This window comes from Panthera onca, chromosome D2 (genome assembly GCF_046562875.1).
Source record: "Panthera onca isolate mPanOnc1 chromosome D2, mPanOnc1 haplotype 2, whole genome shotgun sequence".
Taxonomy (NCBI): Eukaryota; Metazoa; Chordata; class Mammalia; order Carnivora; family Felidae; genus Panthera; species Panthera onca.
The window spans coordinates 56,103,053-56,121,464 of NC_138349.1; the positions used below are offsets into that span (position 1 = coordinate 56,103,053).

The following is an 18,412-nucleotide window of genomic DNA, read 5'->3' on the forward strand; positions in this document are numbered from 1 at the left end:
GTCAACGGAATGCTTTTCTTGAACTTGGCCCACAAGGCCTCTTATGATCAGTCTCTGCCTCTCTTCACCGTCATCTCCCTCACTTCTACCCCACACTGAGACTTCATTTCCCAGACATCGAGGGCCCACATAGCTTATCATCCAACCCGGGACACTTTTGAGGCCGAGGACACATGAAGGTTTCTGGGACAACAGGTGGAAACTGAACTGTTTGGCCCAATCTGGGCCTTCTGGTCTCATCAGCGGTGTGGAACTACTTAGAGTTCCTGCGACATGCCTCCGGCTCTCGTATCCCCAGACTTTTGCACACGCTCTCCTCTTCTCGGAACATCTCTCCTCCCTGCTCTACTGTCTATAACCCATCCCTCCGTGGAGCCTTCCCCAAGACCCCTAGGTGGGCTTGGGCTCTCCTTCCCTGTGTCTCCACTGTCCCCAGCACTTACCACATTCTATCTCCACTTCCCTGACTCCCCACAAGACCTGTAGCCTCCATTTTTTTTTAAAGTTTATTTGAGAGAGAGACAGAGAGAGAGGGTGCACAAGTGGCACATGCATGAGCATGAGCAGGGGGAGGGCAGAGAGAGGGGGTGAGAGAGAATCTCAAGCAGGCTTTGTGCTGTCAGTGCGGGGCCAGATGCGGGGCTCGAACTCATGAACCGTGAGATCATGACCTGAGCTGAAATCGAGAGATGGACGCTTAATCGACTGAGCCTCCCAGGTGCCCCCAAGACCTATAACCTCTTGAAGACATCTTTGTACGCTCTAGTCTATTCCATGGTGTAGGTACTCAATAGGTATCTAGTCAATGATTTTATAATTAGCCTGGACAAGAGGTAGATGTGTCCACTAGCTTCATTTGTCTGGAGGGTTGTGATCACAAGGAAGACCTACGTTTGCTTTATGAGACCCTAAGGGAAGAACAAGAATACCAACTGGAAGCCTCATGGAAATATACTTCAGCTCAGTATTAAGAAGAGCTTTGCTGCCCAACAGGACTACACAAAATAAACAGGGAGCGTCGAGCAGTAGAGAGCTTTCTGTCACCAGAGCTGTTTTATTGACAAATTCTGGCACACATTTGGTAGGAATCTTGAGGCAAGGATTTGGGCATGTAGTGGGTGAATGGCCTAAATAACTACCTTATGCTCCATGATTCATCCATTCATTTATTCAACTAGTATTTACTGGGCACCAGGGATTGCACCAGGAACCCAGTGAATTCACACAGAACAAACACACCCGTGTAACCACCGTGCAGAGTGGCGGCCTATGCGAGCCGATGAACAAGGCAGATTTGGCCTCCGACCCGGCGGCGAAGAAATAGACGTAATTGAATGAGTTATTGGGTGTCAAAAGGGAGTGTGACGGGACAACTTGGGGTGGGAGTCAGAGAGACACTTAGCTCGCAAAAGGATGAATATAGGAAGCTTGTGTGGTTCCATGACCTTAGATGTCTCTAGAGGGCTCAGGCTTCTTTTCTCTTCTGTGATGCCTGCTCTTCCAGTTGGGTGACCTTCCTGAGCGCTGGCTTAGGCCAGTCTATACCTGTCAGCTCCAGAGCTGTGAGTCCTGCTCAGCTGACAGGTAACCAGGTAACTTTGATCATCCCAGGGGAACCATGTGTGGTCTTTAGTTACACCCCTTCTCTCCTCCCCTCTTCTCTAAAAGACCACCAGAAGGCTAGTCACACAGACTTGGAGACAACAGAGGCACAGGCAATGCCATGGCGGGTGTACCCCAAGAGCCTGGCCGACTCTCCGTTTTCAGGGCAGCCATCAAAGCACCCAGTGGTACTGGCCACAATCCAGAGCTCCACATACGAAACAGAAAAGACACAGCAGGTGAGCCAAGAGGCACGTGACCCCGGGACTTTCTCCCGCACTGATGGGGGACAGCACTAGGGTAACACAGCAGCTATTCATGAAATGTTCACATGATTTGGGTAAACAATAATCTAAAAAAAAATACCATGCCCCAAGTCTTCACTATGGGCCAGGCACTGTGCTGAGTGATTATAGGTGCGTTATCTTATTTAGGGATTGAACGGCCCCATAAGGGGCAGAATTATTATGTTTACATTACAGAAGAGGAACCTGGGGTCTAGAGGTTGTCAAAACTTATCTGAGATCACATAGCCAGGAGATGGCAGGCCCAAGGGTCTCTGGAGCCTGTGTTTGTGGCCTCTGTTCTGTGGACCTTACGTGGCGATAAATGAAAGCCCAACAAGGCAGAAAGGGTCAAAATGAGCTCTCCTGTTTGAACTCCAGAAGTCAGTGAGTAAGCCCTCCGCAGGACGGGGATCCAAAACTGAGTTCAAGGCCTAGGCAACGTCAAAAGAAAAATAATGAACCAGAAAAAAATGTTTTCTTACTTATGTTACAAAGGGATAACTTCTAATATATAAATGCATATATTCATATGAGGACTAACAAACAGAAGAAGTGGATAAAAGATATGAACAGAAATCACACAAAAAAAGTATCCAAATAGCATTTCGGCATAGGAAAAGATACTCCATCTGACTAGAGAAAATGCAAATTAAAGCCGAACTAAGGCAGCATTCATCTCCTGCAAACTTGAAAAATGTGTGGGATGCAGCTATTGTGGCCTTAAACGTAGCATGGATTTGGAAAGAAGGAAACCGAAGGTCAATGACGTAAGTATCCCTATCAAGAAATTATGAAAGGAACACAAGGCCCAAAGAAAGGAACACAAGGCCCAAAGAAACTCCCTAAAAAATGGAGCTTTTTAAGGAAAAAAACCTCACAAAAATAATAACCCTTGGCCGGATGAATCAAGGAAAAACAAAAGGGAAAGAAAGAGAGAATGAACAAATCCAGTCCAATATCAGGAATGAAAACGCAGGCCTCACCATACCTCCTGGAGACAATGCAAAGGTACGGCCTATGCTCCAAACTTGAAAATTTCTGGAGAAATTCCTCACAAAACACAATGGAAGCCAACACCAAAATGACAGAGATGTTAGAATGATCCGATGAAGATTTTATAGCAGCCATGATAAAAAATATTGTTTCAGTGAGCACTTAGAAACGCATTTACAATAAAGGGGGGTGGGGATAGAAAGCTGCAGCAAAGAAATAGAAGCTATAAAGAACAAAGTGGCAATTTTAGAAATTGTATAAACGTTTGTAGCACCTGTCACTAAGGACTTCTCTGATCATTAATGTCCTCATCTACGGGGCTAACTGAGATAACCCATCTGAAAGGATGAGCACAGGGCCTGGCACATAGCAAGTGCTCTCTATAAAAGTTTATATTGCTCCTCTTATAACTGAGGCATCCAGGCAGGAGGGCTAAACTTCAAAGCATTTCCAGGCAGACAGACCTTCCTGTGTTGGATGCTCTAAATAGAAGCCGACTAGAAGCAAGTTTGGTAACAACCTTACCGAACAGTGTATTCCCTGAGGTATTCTCTCCACGCCAGGCAGCTGCAATCTGCCTGCAGGCCTGGTGTTTGGTCCTGAAGAATACAATGGAAGGGGTGGAAGGGGAAGGGGGGCTTTAGATCCCCCAAGTGAGCTGGAAGCAGCAGGGAGGGGCTGGGCAGGAGGGAAGAAAGCTTTGTCTTTTTTTTCAAACACAGTATTGTTTATCGCAATAGTAGCCAGGATTCCCAGGAGGGTGGAAGAGGGGGCTTGCAGAATGGTTTCAAAGGGGTCCCCTCATTCCTGCAGAGACAGGCCCCGGAAAAGCCATACTTATAAGGAGACCATCGTGACCTATATGGATGGAGAAGCACGGGAGGCAAGGAACAGATCAGGGAGTACCCCACCAGTGGTCAGCACCCTCAGCTGGGAGGGGTAGAACTTTTGAAAGAGTCAGGTCTGTCTCTAGCTTTCCTCCTTCCTTTTTTCCCTTGGAAGAAGAGGACACAGCATCAGGTACTTTCCCTTAGTTTACCTGTTTGCCCCTGCCACAGTGTCTGATCTCCTCACACCCGTAGGGACTGAGGGATAGCCTCATCTCATTTTACGGACGTCCAAGTTGAGCCTCAGAGCAATCAAGTGAATTACCCAAGGTAGTCCTCAGACTAAGGACCCATCCCACCTACATACTATCCCTAGGGGCGCCTGGGTGGCTCAGTCAGTTAAGCATCTGCCTCTGGCTCAGGTCACGATCTCACAGTTCGTGAGTTCGGGCCCCGTATCGGGCTCTCTACTGTCTGTGCGGAGCCCGCTTCAGATCCTCTGACCCCCTCTCTCTGCCCTGCCCCACTCACACATGCGTGTTTTTTGTCTCCCTCAAAAAAAATTCCTATCTCCATCAAGACATAATGATTATTTCTACCATTTTAGAGCACCTCTTGTGTGCCAGGCATAAGCCTCGATGCATTGCTTCCCTAATCGCGGGAACAGGTGAGGCCACCCCGCCTTATAGGCAAGGAGGTAGGAGCTCTTACTTAGTGCCTAACACTGTCGGAAACACTTCAGTATGCATTGAGTCACTCAGTCTTCCCAACAATCCCATGAGAGTGAGTGGAAGTAGCATCTCCATTTCAGAGACATGGGAAATCGCGGGTCAGAGACATCAGGTCATCTGTCTGAGGCCACACAGCTGAGAAGGAGCACAACCGGTATTCGAATCGAGCCTTCTTACTACGGTTCTGTGTCCCTGGCAGCACAGGCGACTTACCTAAGGTGGGACATCTGACAAATCAGCCAAAACCCCAGCCCAACTGAAGACCAGTCTTTCCACCCAGCTATCCTGCCTAGAGCGGGGCTGGAGGGATGCTCTGGGTCACTTGGGCAGCCTCCTTCCCTCCGGCTAAGAGACAGCTGATTGCCAATCAGTCCCCAGAAACGGGCCGGCACGTGTGGAGGCAGAGCCCGCTGTGGTGGCATCAGACCTGGTCGGGCTGACAGAGCAGGGCCCCAGCTCCATCAGCCTTCTCTGCCAGCTTCTCTCTCCCTGCCTGCTGCTTGCTGGCTGAAAGCAACCCCAGACTCTCATCGTCTTCCTGGGCCCCCACTGAAAACACAGTGCCAGGGGGAAAGGGAACTTGGAGGGGTAAGAGGAGCCGGGGTGGTGAGGAGAGGGGCGCTGGGGAGCTTGGTTCTGGAGTTGTGGGGAAGGGGTAACCTAGCAACCACTGGCTCACGTAGTCACAAAGCCCAACAGGCTTGCCCGCAGAATCAGCCAAGCTTCCCTGTTGATGTGCCCTCTTGCTCCTTTCTGCTCAGGCACCAGGGACTTCTCACCCACATGCTGTAGCAGGCACTTACCTCGGTGAGTCCACGGATCTCTCCAGGGGAGGAAGTGGACACCAGAGCCAGACAGGGGCCCAGGGGGAGCTGAGACAGGAAAGGGATGTTCGGTCTCAGGCTTGGTGTGAGCATTCAGACCCCTTGGACTCAGCTGGTTGGGGCCCCAGGCAGAGAGGGAAGCGAGGGCAGAGGCAGACACAGTGGGGCCCGTCCCATCCCGCTCTGGAAAAGCAGGCCTGGCCTGCTCGAGTCCCTGGTGACCTTTCCACAGCAGCTGTGGGTTGTGACCCATCAGTGGCTTATAAAATCAATTTAATGGGTCACAGCTAACATTTACAAAATAAAAACAAAAAGTGAGATGAAAATATCACTGTGCATCGGATGTAGCAAGGATAAGTGTTGCTTCGGGATGTTCCTGCTTCAGTTTCACATACACAAAAGCGTGTGCACACGCACATGTGAATCAGGTCACAATGTAACAATGAGTTTCTTACTATGAGCGCAGTCAAGAGCGTTCGAAAGTCTCCGTTCTAACAAGTACTTTCTCCTGTAGGCAGATGGGTTTGGGGCTTCCAAATGGCCTGTTCTCAAGCCTGCAGCATGTAAGTGCTCTAGATCGCAGCCCCTGTCATCGAGAACATCCACAGCTTCCCTCCAAGGAAGTTCTGCCAACTGTTTTTCTCCTTAAAGGCGTCAAGTCAGGATGTTTGGGTCCTTGCTCTGGGACCTCAAGTCTCTCCTTCCCCAGTCTCAGGCAGTGCTGCCCCCCCCCACCCCGAGTTCCACCCTAGCCTGATAAGCGTTTGGCCCTGGGGATTTCTGGGGTCCCTTGCAGATCTTGTGACCGAGAGTTAATTTTCAGAATGCACTGACTTCCTGTCCCAGCCCCCTTCCTAGCACCCGCAATCCCTGCACTTTGGGGACAGATAAATAGATACATCTATGTAAATGTAAATGTAAGTGTATATGCATAGCTGTATAGCTATATTCGGATCTATAGATTTAGACTGATCACAATTCCTCAACAACTACATCCTTCATCCACTCCACTGATTTAGTTTATTTCATATTATAATGGGCACCAGCAAGTGCGCCTCTCAAACCAAGAATGAGAATATCATCATTAACACGCCTTATGTACTCCCTCCCCATTTCAACACCCCCACCCCCAACTTCCCTCGGAAACAGCCACTAGCTGAATCACCGCAGTCAGCATTTTCTTGCCTTTTTCCCCTCATTTGATCACATTTGTGAGACTTTTGCTTGCCTTTATACTTTATTTTTAAAAAGGATCTCAGGCCGTAAGGTTTTCTGGGACTTGCTTGCCTTGACTTTGCAATTGTATTTGTGAGATTCACCCATGTCATTCCGTGTGGCTGTGGTTCGTTTTCACTGCAAGGTGATGTTCAGCTGACCACACAGAGCACAGCTCCATTCTTCCGCCATGGGATGTTTGGTGTTTGCCAGTTTGAACAATGTTAGTCTGAACAGTCTCACAGATGGCCCCGGTCGCCCTTCTCTTGGCTGAATGTCTGGGAAGGGAATTGCTGAGCGGTACGGCATACGCAAGTATTCGGTTTTATGAGATGCTGTCCATTCCTCTCCCCCAAGTGTCTGTGCCGGTTTACAACTCCAGGAACCGCCAGTCTGTGAGAGTTCCTGTTATCCAACTTCAACGCTAGGGTTAAGTGCGCCGGCCTTTATCCATTAGAAAGTCTACGATGGCTACAGAGGCGAAGACCCCGTTGGCTGAACATCCACTGATGAGGTAGGACCCCAAGCTCCTGCCCTGCTGACCAAAGGGGTGGGGGGGTGGGGCAGGGGGGGCAGGCGTGGCCTGGGGAACTCACCTGACCCAGGGGCCAAGATACGCAGTCCTTCCCTCACCCTCTGCTGCCATCCGCCAGGCCCCCCGTGGGTTCTCAGGCCTGAGTTATCACAGGTCACAGACTGGGTCCCTCCCTGGGGAGGGAAAGGACACGGTGGCAGGGGGTAGAGGCACCGAGTGCAAGAATTCCTGGGGTTTTTAAGGGGTGACTCCCTCTGTCAGTTGGGGTAGGAGAGACCAAGTAACTGCACCTTTCAGAGAAGGTTTGCTTTATTTCTTTAAGTCCCAGATCCCTTAGAGGCCGATGGAGGACGGCACCGAAAACTCAGGGGCCTGGTCAGCGAAATCCTCAGAGGGTCCCGGGGCAGAGCGTCTTGCTTAGCATATCCAGAGTCCGTCTCTTCTCCAGAGGGACTCCCTTCAGCCAGGGCCACCGGGAGAAGGGAATGCAGACAGCGAGAAGGCAGGTGGTCTCACCAGGCCCCAGGTGGAGAGCAACCCCCCTTTGGATCCTTGCTGGACTGACCTTGAGCTCCTCCTCCGGAGGCAGGGCCCAGCATCGTCAGGAGAGGGAAGGGGTGCAGGGTGGAGGACAAACAACCTGAGAAGCTTGTCTCCAGCGAAGCCAAGCAAGAGCTTGACGCTTCCCCGAAGCGTTGCAACTCTGATAGCTGCCCCGTCAGCTCGGCATCTCCTGGGAGCGGCCCCCACCGCAAAGGACTTGCTGACGTGGTCTGGCCTTGTTGTTCCAGCTTTGGCCCTTGGATGCTGAGTCTGGGCCAAGTCTGCGCGGAGGGTACAGGGACGGGGTGGGGGTGGGGTGGGGGGTGGGGGGGTGTTGCCTATAGCTGGCTTCTCCTGGGCTGTCAGTAGTTGGCTTGGGGAGAGGCTCTTTGTCTGCCCCCTGCCCCTGGAGGTGTATACGATGCACCTTTGCTCCAACCCACGTATTTGGATGAGTAGGTGGGTCTATGTCCTTTTTCCGGCTTTAGAGATGGTTTCCGGGAGAAAACGGAGATCTTGGGAGATTCATCTGAGTTTTCTCAAGTAGATCCTAGCTCCCTGTGGAAGCACCTTAGGAAGACAGAAGGCTCCCTGGGACTGGATTGCGCCAGTTGGGAAAGGACCCCGGGGAGGGGGGGGCCTGGCTTTGGGTGCCATGGGGGTGGAAGTGAAATCCTGGAAAGCGACTTCAGCGTGTCTCGGGACTAGACTCCATATAAGCACTGAGCTCTGAGCTTGGGTGGGCACTGCAGCCAGGAGGCTCCATTAGCTTCTCCTTGACCTTCTCCTTCAGTCCAAGGGCTCATCTGAAGCCTGAAAAGAAGTTAGGGCACAGCCCAAGGAGCCACGGGAACGGCAGACCACGGAAAGAACTGATGATCCCAGGGATCGTGGATTTCCAGCTGATCCAAGCGGCGCTGAGGACCCCCAAGGCCCAAAGCCCCGGGGCCTACCGCTTTGGCCGCCTCAGCCACCACTCCTTCTTCTCCCGGCACCACCCCCACCCACAACACGTGACCCACATCCAAGGTAGGCCTGGGGGAGGTCAGGGCCTGGCTGAGGCCCAGAGAGGATGGAGATTTGGGTCACAGAGCTGCCTGGCCACTGGCAAGCACTTGGTCAAGGGAAGACTGGACTTGTGGGGCAGACCTCAAGGGCAGACCGTGTAGCCCTACAGGATTTCCCTCATTGCCAATTCTGCCATTTTAAAAATCAGAGAAATGGATGAATGTTCGGCCCCGGAACTGTACTCCGTTCTCTAACGCAGGCCAATTCATCCACTTAGCCATCCATTCATCAGGTATCTTATTCAGTGAGAACTCTGGGTCAGGCACTTTTTTTAGGCCCCGGGGACACAGCAGGGTAAGACAGTCCCTGCCGTCATGGAGCTGACTCTGACGGGGAAGGATAGGAAATAGATAAGTGTCAGAGTGTGGTAAGTGCCAAGGCTCTAGAGGGGAGGAGACCTGATTAATAGCACGGGATTTGAGCAAAGAACTAAAGCAGAGAGGGCGTGAACCGTGTGGCTATTGGGGGAAGAACGTCCCAGCTGGGAACAGCAAGTTCAAAGGCCCTGAGGCAGGTGTCCTGGTTCTGCTGGAGGAACAGCAAGGAAGCCAGTACAGCTGGAACAGAGTAAGGAGGGGTAGAAGGGAGATACACCAGAAAGGAGGTGGGGGGGGGGTCCAGATTGTGTGGGCCTTAGAGGTCACCCCAGTTACCATTAAACCATCTCACTGAGTCAGTGGGAGCCACTGGAAGGTTGAAGACAAAGAAGTGACAGGAGTGACTCTCTTGGCCTGCCTGATGGTGGTGTAGACCAAGGAGGTAGCAGCGGAAGAGTTAGTGGCCCTGCTCTGGAGATAATCAGAGATAAGGCCCAGGCCCTCCTTCCCACAGCCTCTAACCCTTCACAGATTTCACCGGGAAGCCCGTCTGTGTCGTCAGAGACAAGTTCTCTCTGGCCCCGTTGCCTCAAGCCACACTCTTATCCCGCTGTCTGATGGCGATGCCCACCATCCCTGTCCCCATTGGAGACCCGCAGTCCAATCGGGACCCCTGGCTTCCTTATGGTGGGTACTTCGGCAGGTGCCTGGGAAGGAAAGGACCAGTGCTCTTAGGTCAGTGGGGTTCCGTGGGGCACCCTAGAGTTTTCCACATTTCCTCTGACAGCAGAATCTGCGTTTTTCCCCACTGCCCAGGTCCTCAGAAATGTGGCCCCTACTCAGATTTGAGGTGTTTGAGGCGTTATCACAGAGGACGGGCAGATAGTCACGTGATTGACAGCTACAGGCAGGAATGATATTGGAAATATTGAGCAGCTTGTATGTTCAGGCACCAGTCAGTGAGAGCCATCCAGCCAGAGACGGGGCTGGAGCAAAAGCTTTCCGGAGGCCCCTGCCCTGCCCTGCCCAGTCTGACCCTTCTGGAAGGGCCAAGGGAAAGCCCGCCGGCGGGGGTGGGGGTGGGGAGAGCCCCCAAGGAGGAGGAACCAGGACAGCCCTGCAGCGCAGAGAGGCTTGGGAGGGTTCGCCAGGAACAGTCCAGTATCTGAGTGACTGGCACAGCATAGCAACTGAGCCAACCTCGGTGCCAGCCTCCGGCTCCTAAAAGAGGCAAAGCTAGATTAAACCGCAGGCATCTCGGCCCCTGTAGCCAAGCATCTCCAGCACCTCCCCGGGGAAGCCACAGGCTGGGATATGAACTTCAGCCCCCTCCAGTAGCGACCGCACTCACCTACCAATGGGGGCATTGCCGCTCCTTCCCTCAAGGGCACCGCCTCCCCCTCTCCCTGTAGGACACAGGGCAGAAGGCTGGGGAGGTGAGCAGGCTCTCCCCACCCCCCACAGCCCTCCCAGTGTGAGTGCCGCAGGGAGGGCAAAGAGGAGGACCCCGGGTATCAGCTGGCAACGTCTTGTCCCCTCGTCCCAGAGGCCTGGAAGAAGGAACTGAAGAACCTGGCTTCTCGGGTGGCCGTCTTCACCGAGAACGAGCTGAAGAGCAAAGAGGTGGGTGCGGAACACAGGAGCTGTCTGGGAAGGGGTGCGACGGGGCCGTCCCTTGGAATCCCTCCCGAGTGGATTCCACCTAATGGGGTGCAGAGACAGCACTCACGAGGGGTGCTCTGTTGGCCCGGGAGGAGGGGCTGCGCGGCACCAGCGGAAGGGGGAGGGTCCATCGTGGCTAGGTGGAGAAGTCCAAGAAGGGTTCATAACAGAGGTGGGATGTTTAGAACCCGACGGGGGAGGCATTCCTCGTGGGGGCAGGCGGCTCAAACGCTCAGAAGCTGGGAAACGCAGGACATCTTTAGAGACCGGGGCTGAGGTCCAGGGAATTGAAGTGGGCAGCCATCGGGGGGAGGGTGGGAAGGGGCCGACTTTGAATGTGGGCAAAAAGAGGAGTTTGTTCTTAGTTTCTCAACTTAGTGTAGTGTCAGATCTCCTAAGGAGCGGAGGACCACTGAAGGATTTCAAACAGGATGGGGTGGCCTCACGGGTGCTGTTTGCTGGTAAGCCAGTAAAGGCAATTGGGAGGCAGCTTGAAGGTAGTTGGAATTGGACTTAGGACAGGCCTGGCCCTTGGGGACAGAGTCTGGTCCTGCCCTTGTCTTTTTTTTTTTTTTTTTTTTTTAATGTTTATTTATTTATTTTGAGAGAGAGAGAGCACAACAGCGGGGAAGGGGCAGAGAGAGAGGGAGGAAGAGAATCCCAAGTAGGCTCCATACCACCAGCACAGAGCCCAACATGGGGTGCAGTCGCACGAACCATGAGATCATGACCTGAGCTGAAAGCAACCAACTGAGTCACCCAGGCACCCCCTGCCCTTGTCTTCTGCAGCAGAGTTCTCATCCCTGCTTTGCAGCTAACTCACTGCAATGCTCACTGCAACTCAGCTAAACTGTCTGGGTCTCACTTTTCCTACCTTTAAAATGGGAAGAAAGATACTACCAGTCTCAACTGGGGTTGCATGGGTAGGAGGTCCCAGGCCTTGTACCCACAGGCCTAGCTCAGAAGGGTTTTCCCAGGGCAAAGAAAGGATGCCAAGCTCTGGGAGAAAGACCTGGGGGAAGCTGAGCTAGGAATTAAGGTAGGCGACGGGGGCCTTGGCCCAGGATACTGCTTTCAAATCTCTGATGGGCTTGGGGGGTTTGGGCAGGGAGCGTCTACCCAGGAGGAAGTATGAGGACTTCAGAGGACCACCAGGGGCTCCAGCATTCAAGAAGTTCCAGGAGGAAGAACTTTGGCTTTAACTGATGGGCTCCCGGCTGGGGAGAGGGGTCCAGAACAGGGTGGGGCTGGCCCGGTCATCCTCCCAGGTCCCTGCAACGCTGTGATGCTGGGATTCCAGGAGGTGATGGTGCCCTGGAGGTGTGACTGGGCCTCCTTCTCTTCTGCTCTGGCTTCTTCCTTGAGCCTCTCTCTGTCTCTCACTGCCTGGAGTCTCTAGCTACTTTGCTCCCAGCAGAAGGAGGAGCCTCCGCGGGAGCAGGGAGCAAAATACTCAGCTGAGACCGGCAGGCTCATCCCCACTGGCACCAGAGCCATTGGCCACCGTCACTCCCGCCAGGACCCACGGATTTATCCCTCTGGTAAAGATGGAGGAGTCCAGACCTTCAAGCTGCCGGATCAGGAGCTGCTGGTGAGGCCCTGGGAAGGCTGGGGGCCACAGGCCCAACCGAGGCCTCGTCTTGAGGGCTGAGAACGTGGTGGTTGCTGCTCCCAGGCTCACAGTAATCCCAACAAGGTGCTTACAAACTGCTTTCGAGTGCGGCCTCTCCCAGGGCCGCTTGTACCCGAGGCTGTGAGACCTGGGAGTCAGGAGCCTGGATCCAATCCCCTGCGGCCTCCAGGTTTCTGTGTGAGCCTTCCCCACCCCCGCTCTTTGAAGGCCTTTCCCATCGGGGCTTTAGTGCCAGGATCTACCCAAGCTGGGAGCAGGAACATGTCTCGAGGGGCTGCTCCAGCCGTGGCAGTGGATGAGTTCAGAGAGGGAGTGAGACGCGTGGAGAGCAGGGTCCTGCCGGCCGTGTCCCCAGCCCACGCCCTGGTGTGCTGCAGCCTGCAGGCTGCAAGGCCAGTCCCAGCCCGGTCCCCGCACACTCTGGGGGGTTTGGTCTGTACCACATGAAGCAGAAACCCACCTCCACCGCGTGCAAGTTTCCCATCGAGGCCTGGCATGAGTCCGTGACTGATTCCGCTGGGCTGAGGCGACTTGAGGGTCCCCTGTGACAACGCATACGTATTCTCCAGGAAAGGTTAGACACTGAGCCAGCATCTCGACACCCTCCCCGTGATCAGCACTTCCGAGCACGCGGTCCCTTTGGAGACTTACAACAGTCCCGTGAAGTGGATAGAGCAGACAGGGCCCAGGATCCCCGTTCCACGGATAGGGAGGCTAAGGCCCTGCCAGGTGACATTCTGTGGCCCAGGTCCCCAGAGAGGGAGCAGCATAGCTGGGACTAGAGCAGTACTTTCTCCACCATAGGGCGGCCTCATCTTGCCTGGAATTAGGTTCTCAGGTCCTGTGGGGAGGGGGCACAGGGCAGGTAAGTTGGATGCGGAGAACGGAGAAGGGCCCAGGGGCACACCCAGGGTGGGGGTCACGACAGCAGGCGGGTATCTGGGGATAAGGGGGCACCCTAGCAGGCATAGGCCTGGGAAGAGCCTTGGCCTAGTTCCCACTCTGCCAAGAATGAGACAGACCTGCTGGGGACTGATGGGGCCCCTTCAGGTCATGGGAAGACTGACCGCCAAGCACTAAGGGGACCCCGCTTTCCCAGGACTGCAGGGGCTCCACCTCCCACCGCAGGCCCCAACTCCGGCCGACCATAGGCACAGCCGCCCCCCTAGCCCATCTGACACAGAGCTGGATCTTCCCCCGATGACCCGTGACTGGAGAACACGGGGGAAAGAGGGCCCCGAAGTGGCAAAGGTGCCAGAGGCTGAGGAACCGGCTGACAGCAAAGTGTGCACACTGCTCGGCGGGACGGAGCCCCACGCTGGGCGATCTGCGGCATCAGCCAGCCCTGGCCCTCAGCCCGCCCATTGGGATCACCCCACCTCTTTGCTGGCATCTCTAGACCCTGGGAACTCCAGGGCGGGGAGGCCTGTGTGGTCCCTGAAACCCCCACACCAAGGATTCGGTGCGTCTCCGAGGAGCTGACTGGCCAGCTCTGCCTTTGCCTCCCCAGTGAGGGACTTTGGGGTAAAATCAGCCCACGCAGGCTTCACAAATGAGGGGCCCACGTACCTGATTCAGAGGCTGCGTTCTGCCACACTGTCCCTGCTAGGTGTCCTTTCAAGGCCTCAGATTCCTCATCTGGCCAGTGAGGAGGTTAGGAATGTCCCTCCAGGACTGGCGGGAGAGAAAGCATTCCATAAAGTGCGAAGTCACAGGGAAGGGGACCATTGTGGGGGCAGGGTCCATCGCGGGGACCATTTTAGCCAAGCGTGTGGCTGTGGGAGCGGGAGGGGGGCCTGCGCTGCTGGCTGGCACGTGCCACCCGGGCACCCTGACCCAAGGCCTGTCCTCCTGCCCACAGATCCTGGAGCTCCTCTGCCAAATCCTGCAGACAGACTCCTTGAGCGCTATCCAGTTCTGGCTACTATATGCTCCCCCGAAAGGTGAGGACGCAGCCCGTGCCCACGTCTTTCTCGAAGTGGAGGGCCTTGTTCTCTGCTTCTGCAGGACTTGGGTGTCATTCGGCTCCCGCCCAGGGCCTTCCGCCTGGGCCCCCTCTCCTTTTCTGGAGCCCCAAACTAACCTTTCCCAGCTGCACCACGCCCCTGCACCCTCCTCCTCCGTCCTCAGTGGGATTGCCCCGACCCTGCTTCTCGGAGGCGCCTCTGCGCTGACCACTGGCCATGGCACCTGGGAGGGCCGGGTCCAAAGGTGTACTCAGCAGACACACCCCCTCACCCACCGCCGTGGGGCACACGCACACACAGACGCAACACGTGCACATAAGCACACAGGCGCATGCTCGCGAACACGGGCATGACGTGCGCGCGCGCACGCTGGCACACAGGCCGGAAGGTGTATCCCAGCAGGGGCCGAGCAGAGAGAGGGGAGGCGGGGCGGGGGAGGGGCAGAAGGCAGGGGAGGAGGCAGGACCGGTGGGCTGGTGGGTGGGCTGGTGGGCGGGCCAGAGGGGGCCAAGAACAAGGTGTACACAAATGAAAGAGTAGTGACAGAAGGGGGGGGGGGGGCGAGGAGGGCCGCGTGCCCACAGGGGCCACGACAGAAGAGGGAGCTGGAGGCAGAAAGCTGCTTGGGCCAGGCTGGGCAGGAGAGCTGGAGGCCCCTCTTCCAGCCCGTCCCTTGTGGGGACAGGACAGGGTGGGTGTAGCCACTGAGGACTGCACCCCCTGGCTGTGCTTGCAGAGAAAGATTTGGCCCTGGGGCTCCTGCAGACAGCGGTGGCGCAGCTCCTTCCTCAGCCCCTAGACTCCATCCCAGTAGAAAAACTTCTGGATCAGCTCCAGGAAGGCCAAGAGCCATCTCAAGAGAGGAAACAGCCACCCTGCAGGTGAGCTTTGCACCCCTCCCCGCAGTTCCCAGAACCGTTCCCTCGCATTCAGCCTCCTGTCCTCCCAGGTGAGGCCAAGGGTGGTCCAGAAAAGGCATCCCGGCGCTGGCCACCACCTGGGCTGCCGGAGCCGATGCTGGGGGAGCGGGAGCGGGCCCGGGCCCTTCCTCAGGGACCCTCCAGTCCAGCCGGTGCTGCATGAAGGCCCCTCTGCCAGACCGGACCTTGGCGGCTGGCTGTGGGGGATGCCCAAGGGGTGACCTGTGTCAGCTATAAACAAGGCAGGGCTGGAGAAGCCGCATCTACCCCTCCAGATGCTCTTGGTCTTTGAGAAGACAAGTAGAGGAGGAAAGCTAACACAGGCAAGCAGAGATACCTTAATGCCGGGGTTAAGCGCCTTGGATGGCTGGAGGAGACTGGGAAAGGGAAGCCCTCACGAAGCAGGTGAGGAGGGCCTGGGCGTCAGCAACGGAACTAGCAATAGCGGGTGCTCACCGTGCCTGCCTGGCATGTCCAGACAGACACTTTACACGCCTGTGGTCCATACAACCGCCTGCATTTTATAGATGAGAGACCTAAGGCTCGAGAACAGTTGATTCGGCCTTGGGCTGGTCTAACTTCTGAGCCCAGCCGCACGCAGATTTGCCGGAGACCTTGTTAAAAATGCGAATACCTAGAGATTCCAACACAGCAGGTTGGGGACGAACCGGGGGATGCGTGATTTGGACAATCTCCGGAGCTTTTCTGATAGAGCTTGGGGAACACTACTGACGTAGGGAGGATTTGCAGGAGCAGATGAGAGCGTGGGGGCAGTCAGGAAGGGAAGGCAAGAACGTGCTCGCTCCAGGGGACACGTGTGGGGTGGCTGCAGCATGGGTAGGGGGGAAGGAGGCAGGTGTTCGTGCTCATTAACCAGAAGGCCTGGGTTCTTGCTCTGGCCCGGAACGGGGTGCTCTTTTCCACTTTGAGAGACCAGGGGAGGCACAGAAGGAAGGCAGGCTTCACTATGACCTGGGGCAAGCCACCGCCCATCTGGTGGCCTCCGTTTCACGTCTCAAAACCCCTCGCCCAGACCCCTAGGGAAGAAAATTACACTGGGTGCGTAAAAAGGTTTGCTTTGGTGCAAAGCTGAAGTCCTCTATCAGGGCAGCAGAAATTCTGTTTTCTCCACTCACGGGGGAAGGCTTCCTCTCTGCGAGGAAGCAGGGACCAAGCGAGGGCTGGGGTGGGCTGGTGCGGGGGCCTCCCTTACCGCTCCTGGGGCAGAAGGGCCTTGGCTCCTTGGGGCCACAGCAGGCAATGGAGTCACAGTTGTCTGTCGGGGTCCCGCTTGGGTGGTGCCAGCCAGGGACAGATACTTTGGGGCTCTCCAGGAGGGGGGGCTCTTGCGTCTCCCCGGAGCACTTCCCTGCCTCCACTCTGCAGCAGAGGGCTCAGGCCTCACCTTCCCAGATTTGTCTTTGTGTCGGTTATAGCCAATCCTTGAAGAAGACGAAGACACCGCCTCTACCCAAAGGCGACAAACCGGGTAAGATTCCACGCAGCGGATCATCCTGGGGGCTCCTCGAGGCCCACCCTGGCTGTACTCCTCGGGTGGGGGGGGGGTCAAGGACCCCAGAGATGAGTCCCAGTCCTAGGGAAGCTGCCCATTCCATCCATTCATCTATTCACTCATTCATTTGAGAGAGGCTTGCTTAGCGGCTGTGAGTGGGGCTCTGGGGAAGATTCCAGACAAGTTCCTGCTGCTATAGAGCTTCTACCCCTGTGAGGAGGAGTGCAGACAACAAATAAAAACACCAGGTGCCAGAGGGGACAGGTGCCAGAGGAAAATAAAGCAGGGTAAAATGAGGGACAGCAAGAAGGACTGGCAGGGTCGGGGGAGGGCTCCTTGGGCTGAACGACAGGCAGGATCCAGCCCTGTGCAGGTCTGGGGAGAGCCCAGAAGTAGGGCCCTCACCCGCCTGGTGTGTGTGTGAGAGCACGAGCAGGCATAAGCAGGCCAGGGTGGCCAGGGCCTTGTGGGGCAGGACAGTAGTAAGAAGGGAAATGGGCCAGGTGGGCAGGGCCGGCCCATGGTCTCATGCAGAGGGCATAGGCATGCACTGGAGGGTTATATGCAGGGCATGGGGGACCCCTCTGTCTGCTGAGTAGAAAATGGACTGTTGGGGGCAGGCGGGGATGAGGGGAGACCGGGGAGGAGGCTGCTACATGGTTCTGGTGCCTTAGGCCAGGGCAGGGGGAGAGAAGAGGACAGATATCCAGCATGTACACGATTCTCCCTCACTAGACTGTAAGGGGTCCCAGGGGCCCGACTGAGTGTTTGGCACAGAGTAGGCACTCCTTGGGTATTTGTTCCCTGGGTGTAGACAGAGAGGCAGTGGTGAAGCTCAGGGAGGGGAGTCGGCCCCTCCCGAGTCACCAGCGGAGCCCAGAGCAGAAGCGGGGCTTGACCCACGTCTTGGTCCACCTGGGTCTCCCGAGCAGCTCCCAAGTTGGGGCCTGTCCCCTCCCTGTCCTCTCCTGACCGATGTCTTCCCTTCTCCCAGAGTATTTCGGGAAAGCCCAAGTCCTCCGAATGCATTCAAGCCAGAACGCAGCAGAGAAACCGTCAAAGCCAGAGGCAGAATGCTGAGGAGTCTGAGCCACTTTGCCCGCCCTGCTCAAGAGCAGCCCCCAGGTTCAAGGTTGTTCCCAGCCCTACGGCCTCAACAGCAACCCCGACTTTCCTATCACAGGGAGCCTATTAAAAACCTGCCTTCCCTTTAAGAGGACAATTCCATGCCTACTCTCGGTAGTAGGCCTGTGCCCCACTCCCTTGAAGAAAGCCCAAGTGGAATCACTCACGCGGGGCTCAGCTGGTTCTGTGTTCCTGAGAGCTGAAAGGCAGCCTGAGAACGAGGCTCTGTCCTTCCCGAGCCAACACACACAGGACTCTGGGTAGGTCAGAGCGGAGGTCAAGAACCCACAGCCCTCCATAAAGTAATACCAATACCTCCATCACTACCAGCTTCTCCCAGAAGCTCTCCTAATATCATCGCTCCCATTTTCTAGATGAATAAATCAGGGCTCGAACCATCTGTCCAAATCCACACTGTAAGTGGCGGATCCAGGACCCAAATCCAGCACGTCTGGCTCGGGAACCCCCCGCTCTTCCCCGCTGTGCTCTACTGCCTTGCGGACAGCAACCCTCACCAAAGGTTGTGGCTGCAATGCAAAAAGCGTGAGCGTTAACAAAAACGGTGGTCGGCAAGATCAAGGAGGGGACGTGGCGGAAATGTGACCCAGCTGGGGTTTCGCTCCCCTTTACGATCTAGAGAAGATGGGCTT

General features: G+C 55.5%; 2 protein-coding genes across 11 annotated transcripts in view; one reads left to right on the forward strand and one right to left on the reverse strand.

Annotated features, from left to right (window-relative positions):
- Positions 1-5,532, reverse strand: part of SGPL1 (sphingosine-1-phosphate lyase 1) — a 74,843-nt gene extending 69,311 nt beyond the window's left edge. The window contains exon 1 of the mRNA XM_081790533.1: positions 5,244-5,532. Coding sequence (XP_081646659.1) covers positions 5,244-5,517 — 274 coding nt within the window. The 5' untranslated portion in view covers positions 5,518-5,532. The remainder of the gene's footprint in view (positions 1-5,243) is intronic.
- On the forward strand, positions 5,133-17,851 carry TBATA (thymus, brain and testes associated). 10 transcript variants are annotated; one of them, XM_060642507.3, is made up of 13 exons: positions 5,133-5,247; positions 5,779-5,827; positions 6,837-6,993; positions 7,337-7,516; positions 8,351-8,586; positions 9,474-9,629; positions 10,355-10,378; positions 10,489-10,565; positions 12,004-12,195; positions 14,099-14,180; positions 14,941-15,085; positions 16,561-16,613; positions 17,632-17,851. In XM_060642507.3, exons 3-13 carry the CDS (start codon positions 6,947-6,949, stop codon positions 17,715-17,717), a joined length of 1,278 nt encoding a protein of 425 aa, XP_060498490.3. In that variant the 5' UTR covers positions 5,133-5,247; positions 5,779-5,827; positions 6,837-6,946; the 3' UTR covers positions 17,718-17,851. The 10 variants fall into 10 exon arrangements, with proteins under 10 accessions (XP_060498490.3, XP_060498492.3, XP_060498491.3 ...); XM_060642509.3 differs by having other exon boundaries at positions 12,019-12,195; XM_060642510.3 differs by having other exon boundaries at positions 5,134-5,247; positions 12,022-12,195.
- Positions 17,852-18,412: the final 561 nt, after the last annotated feature.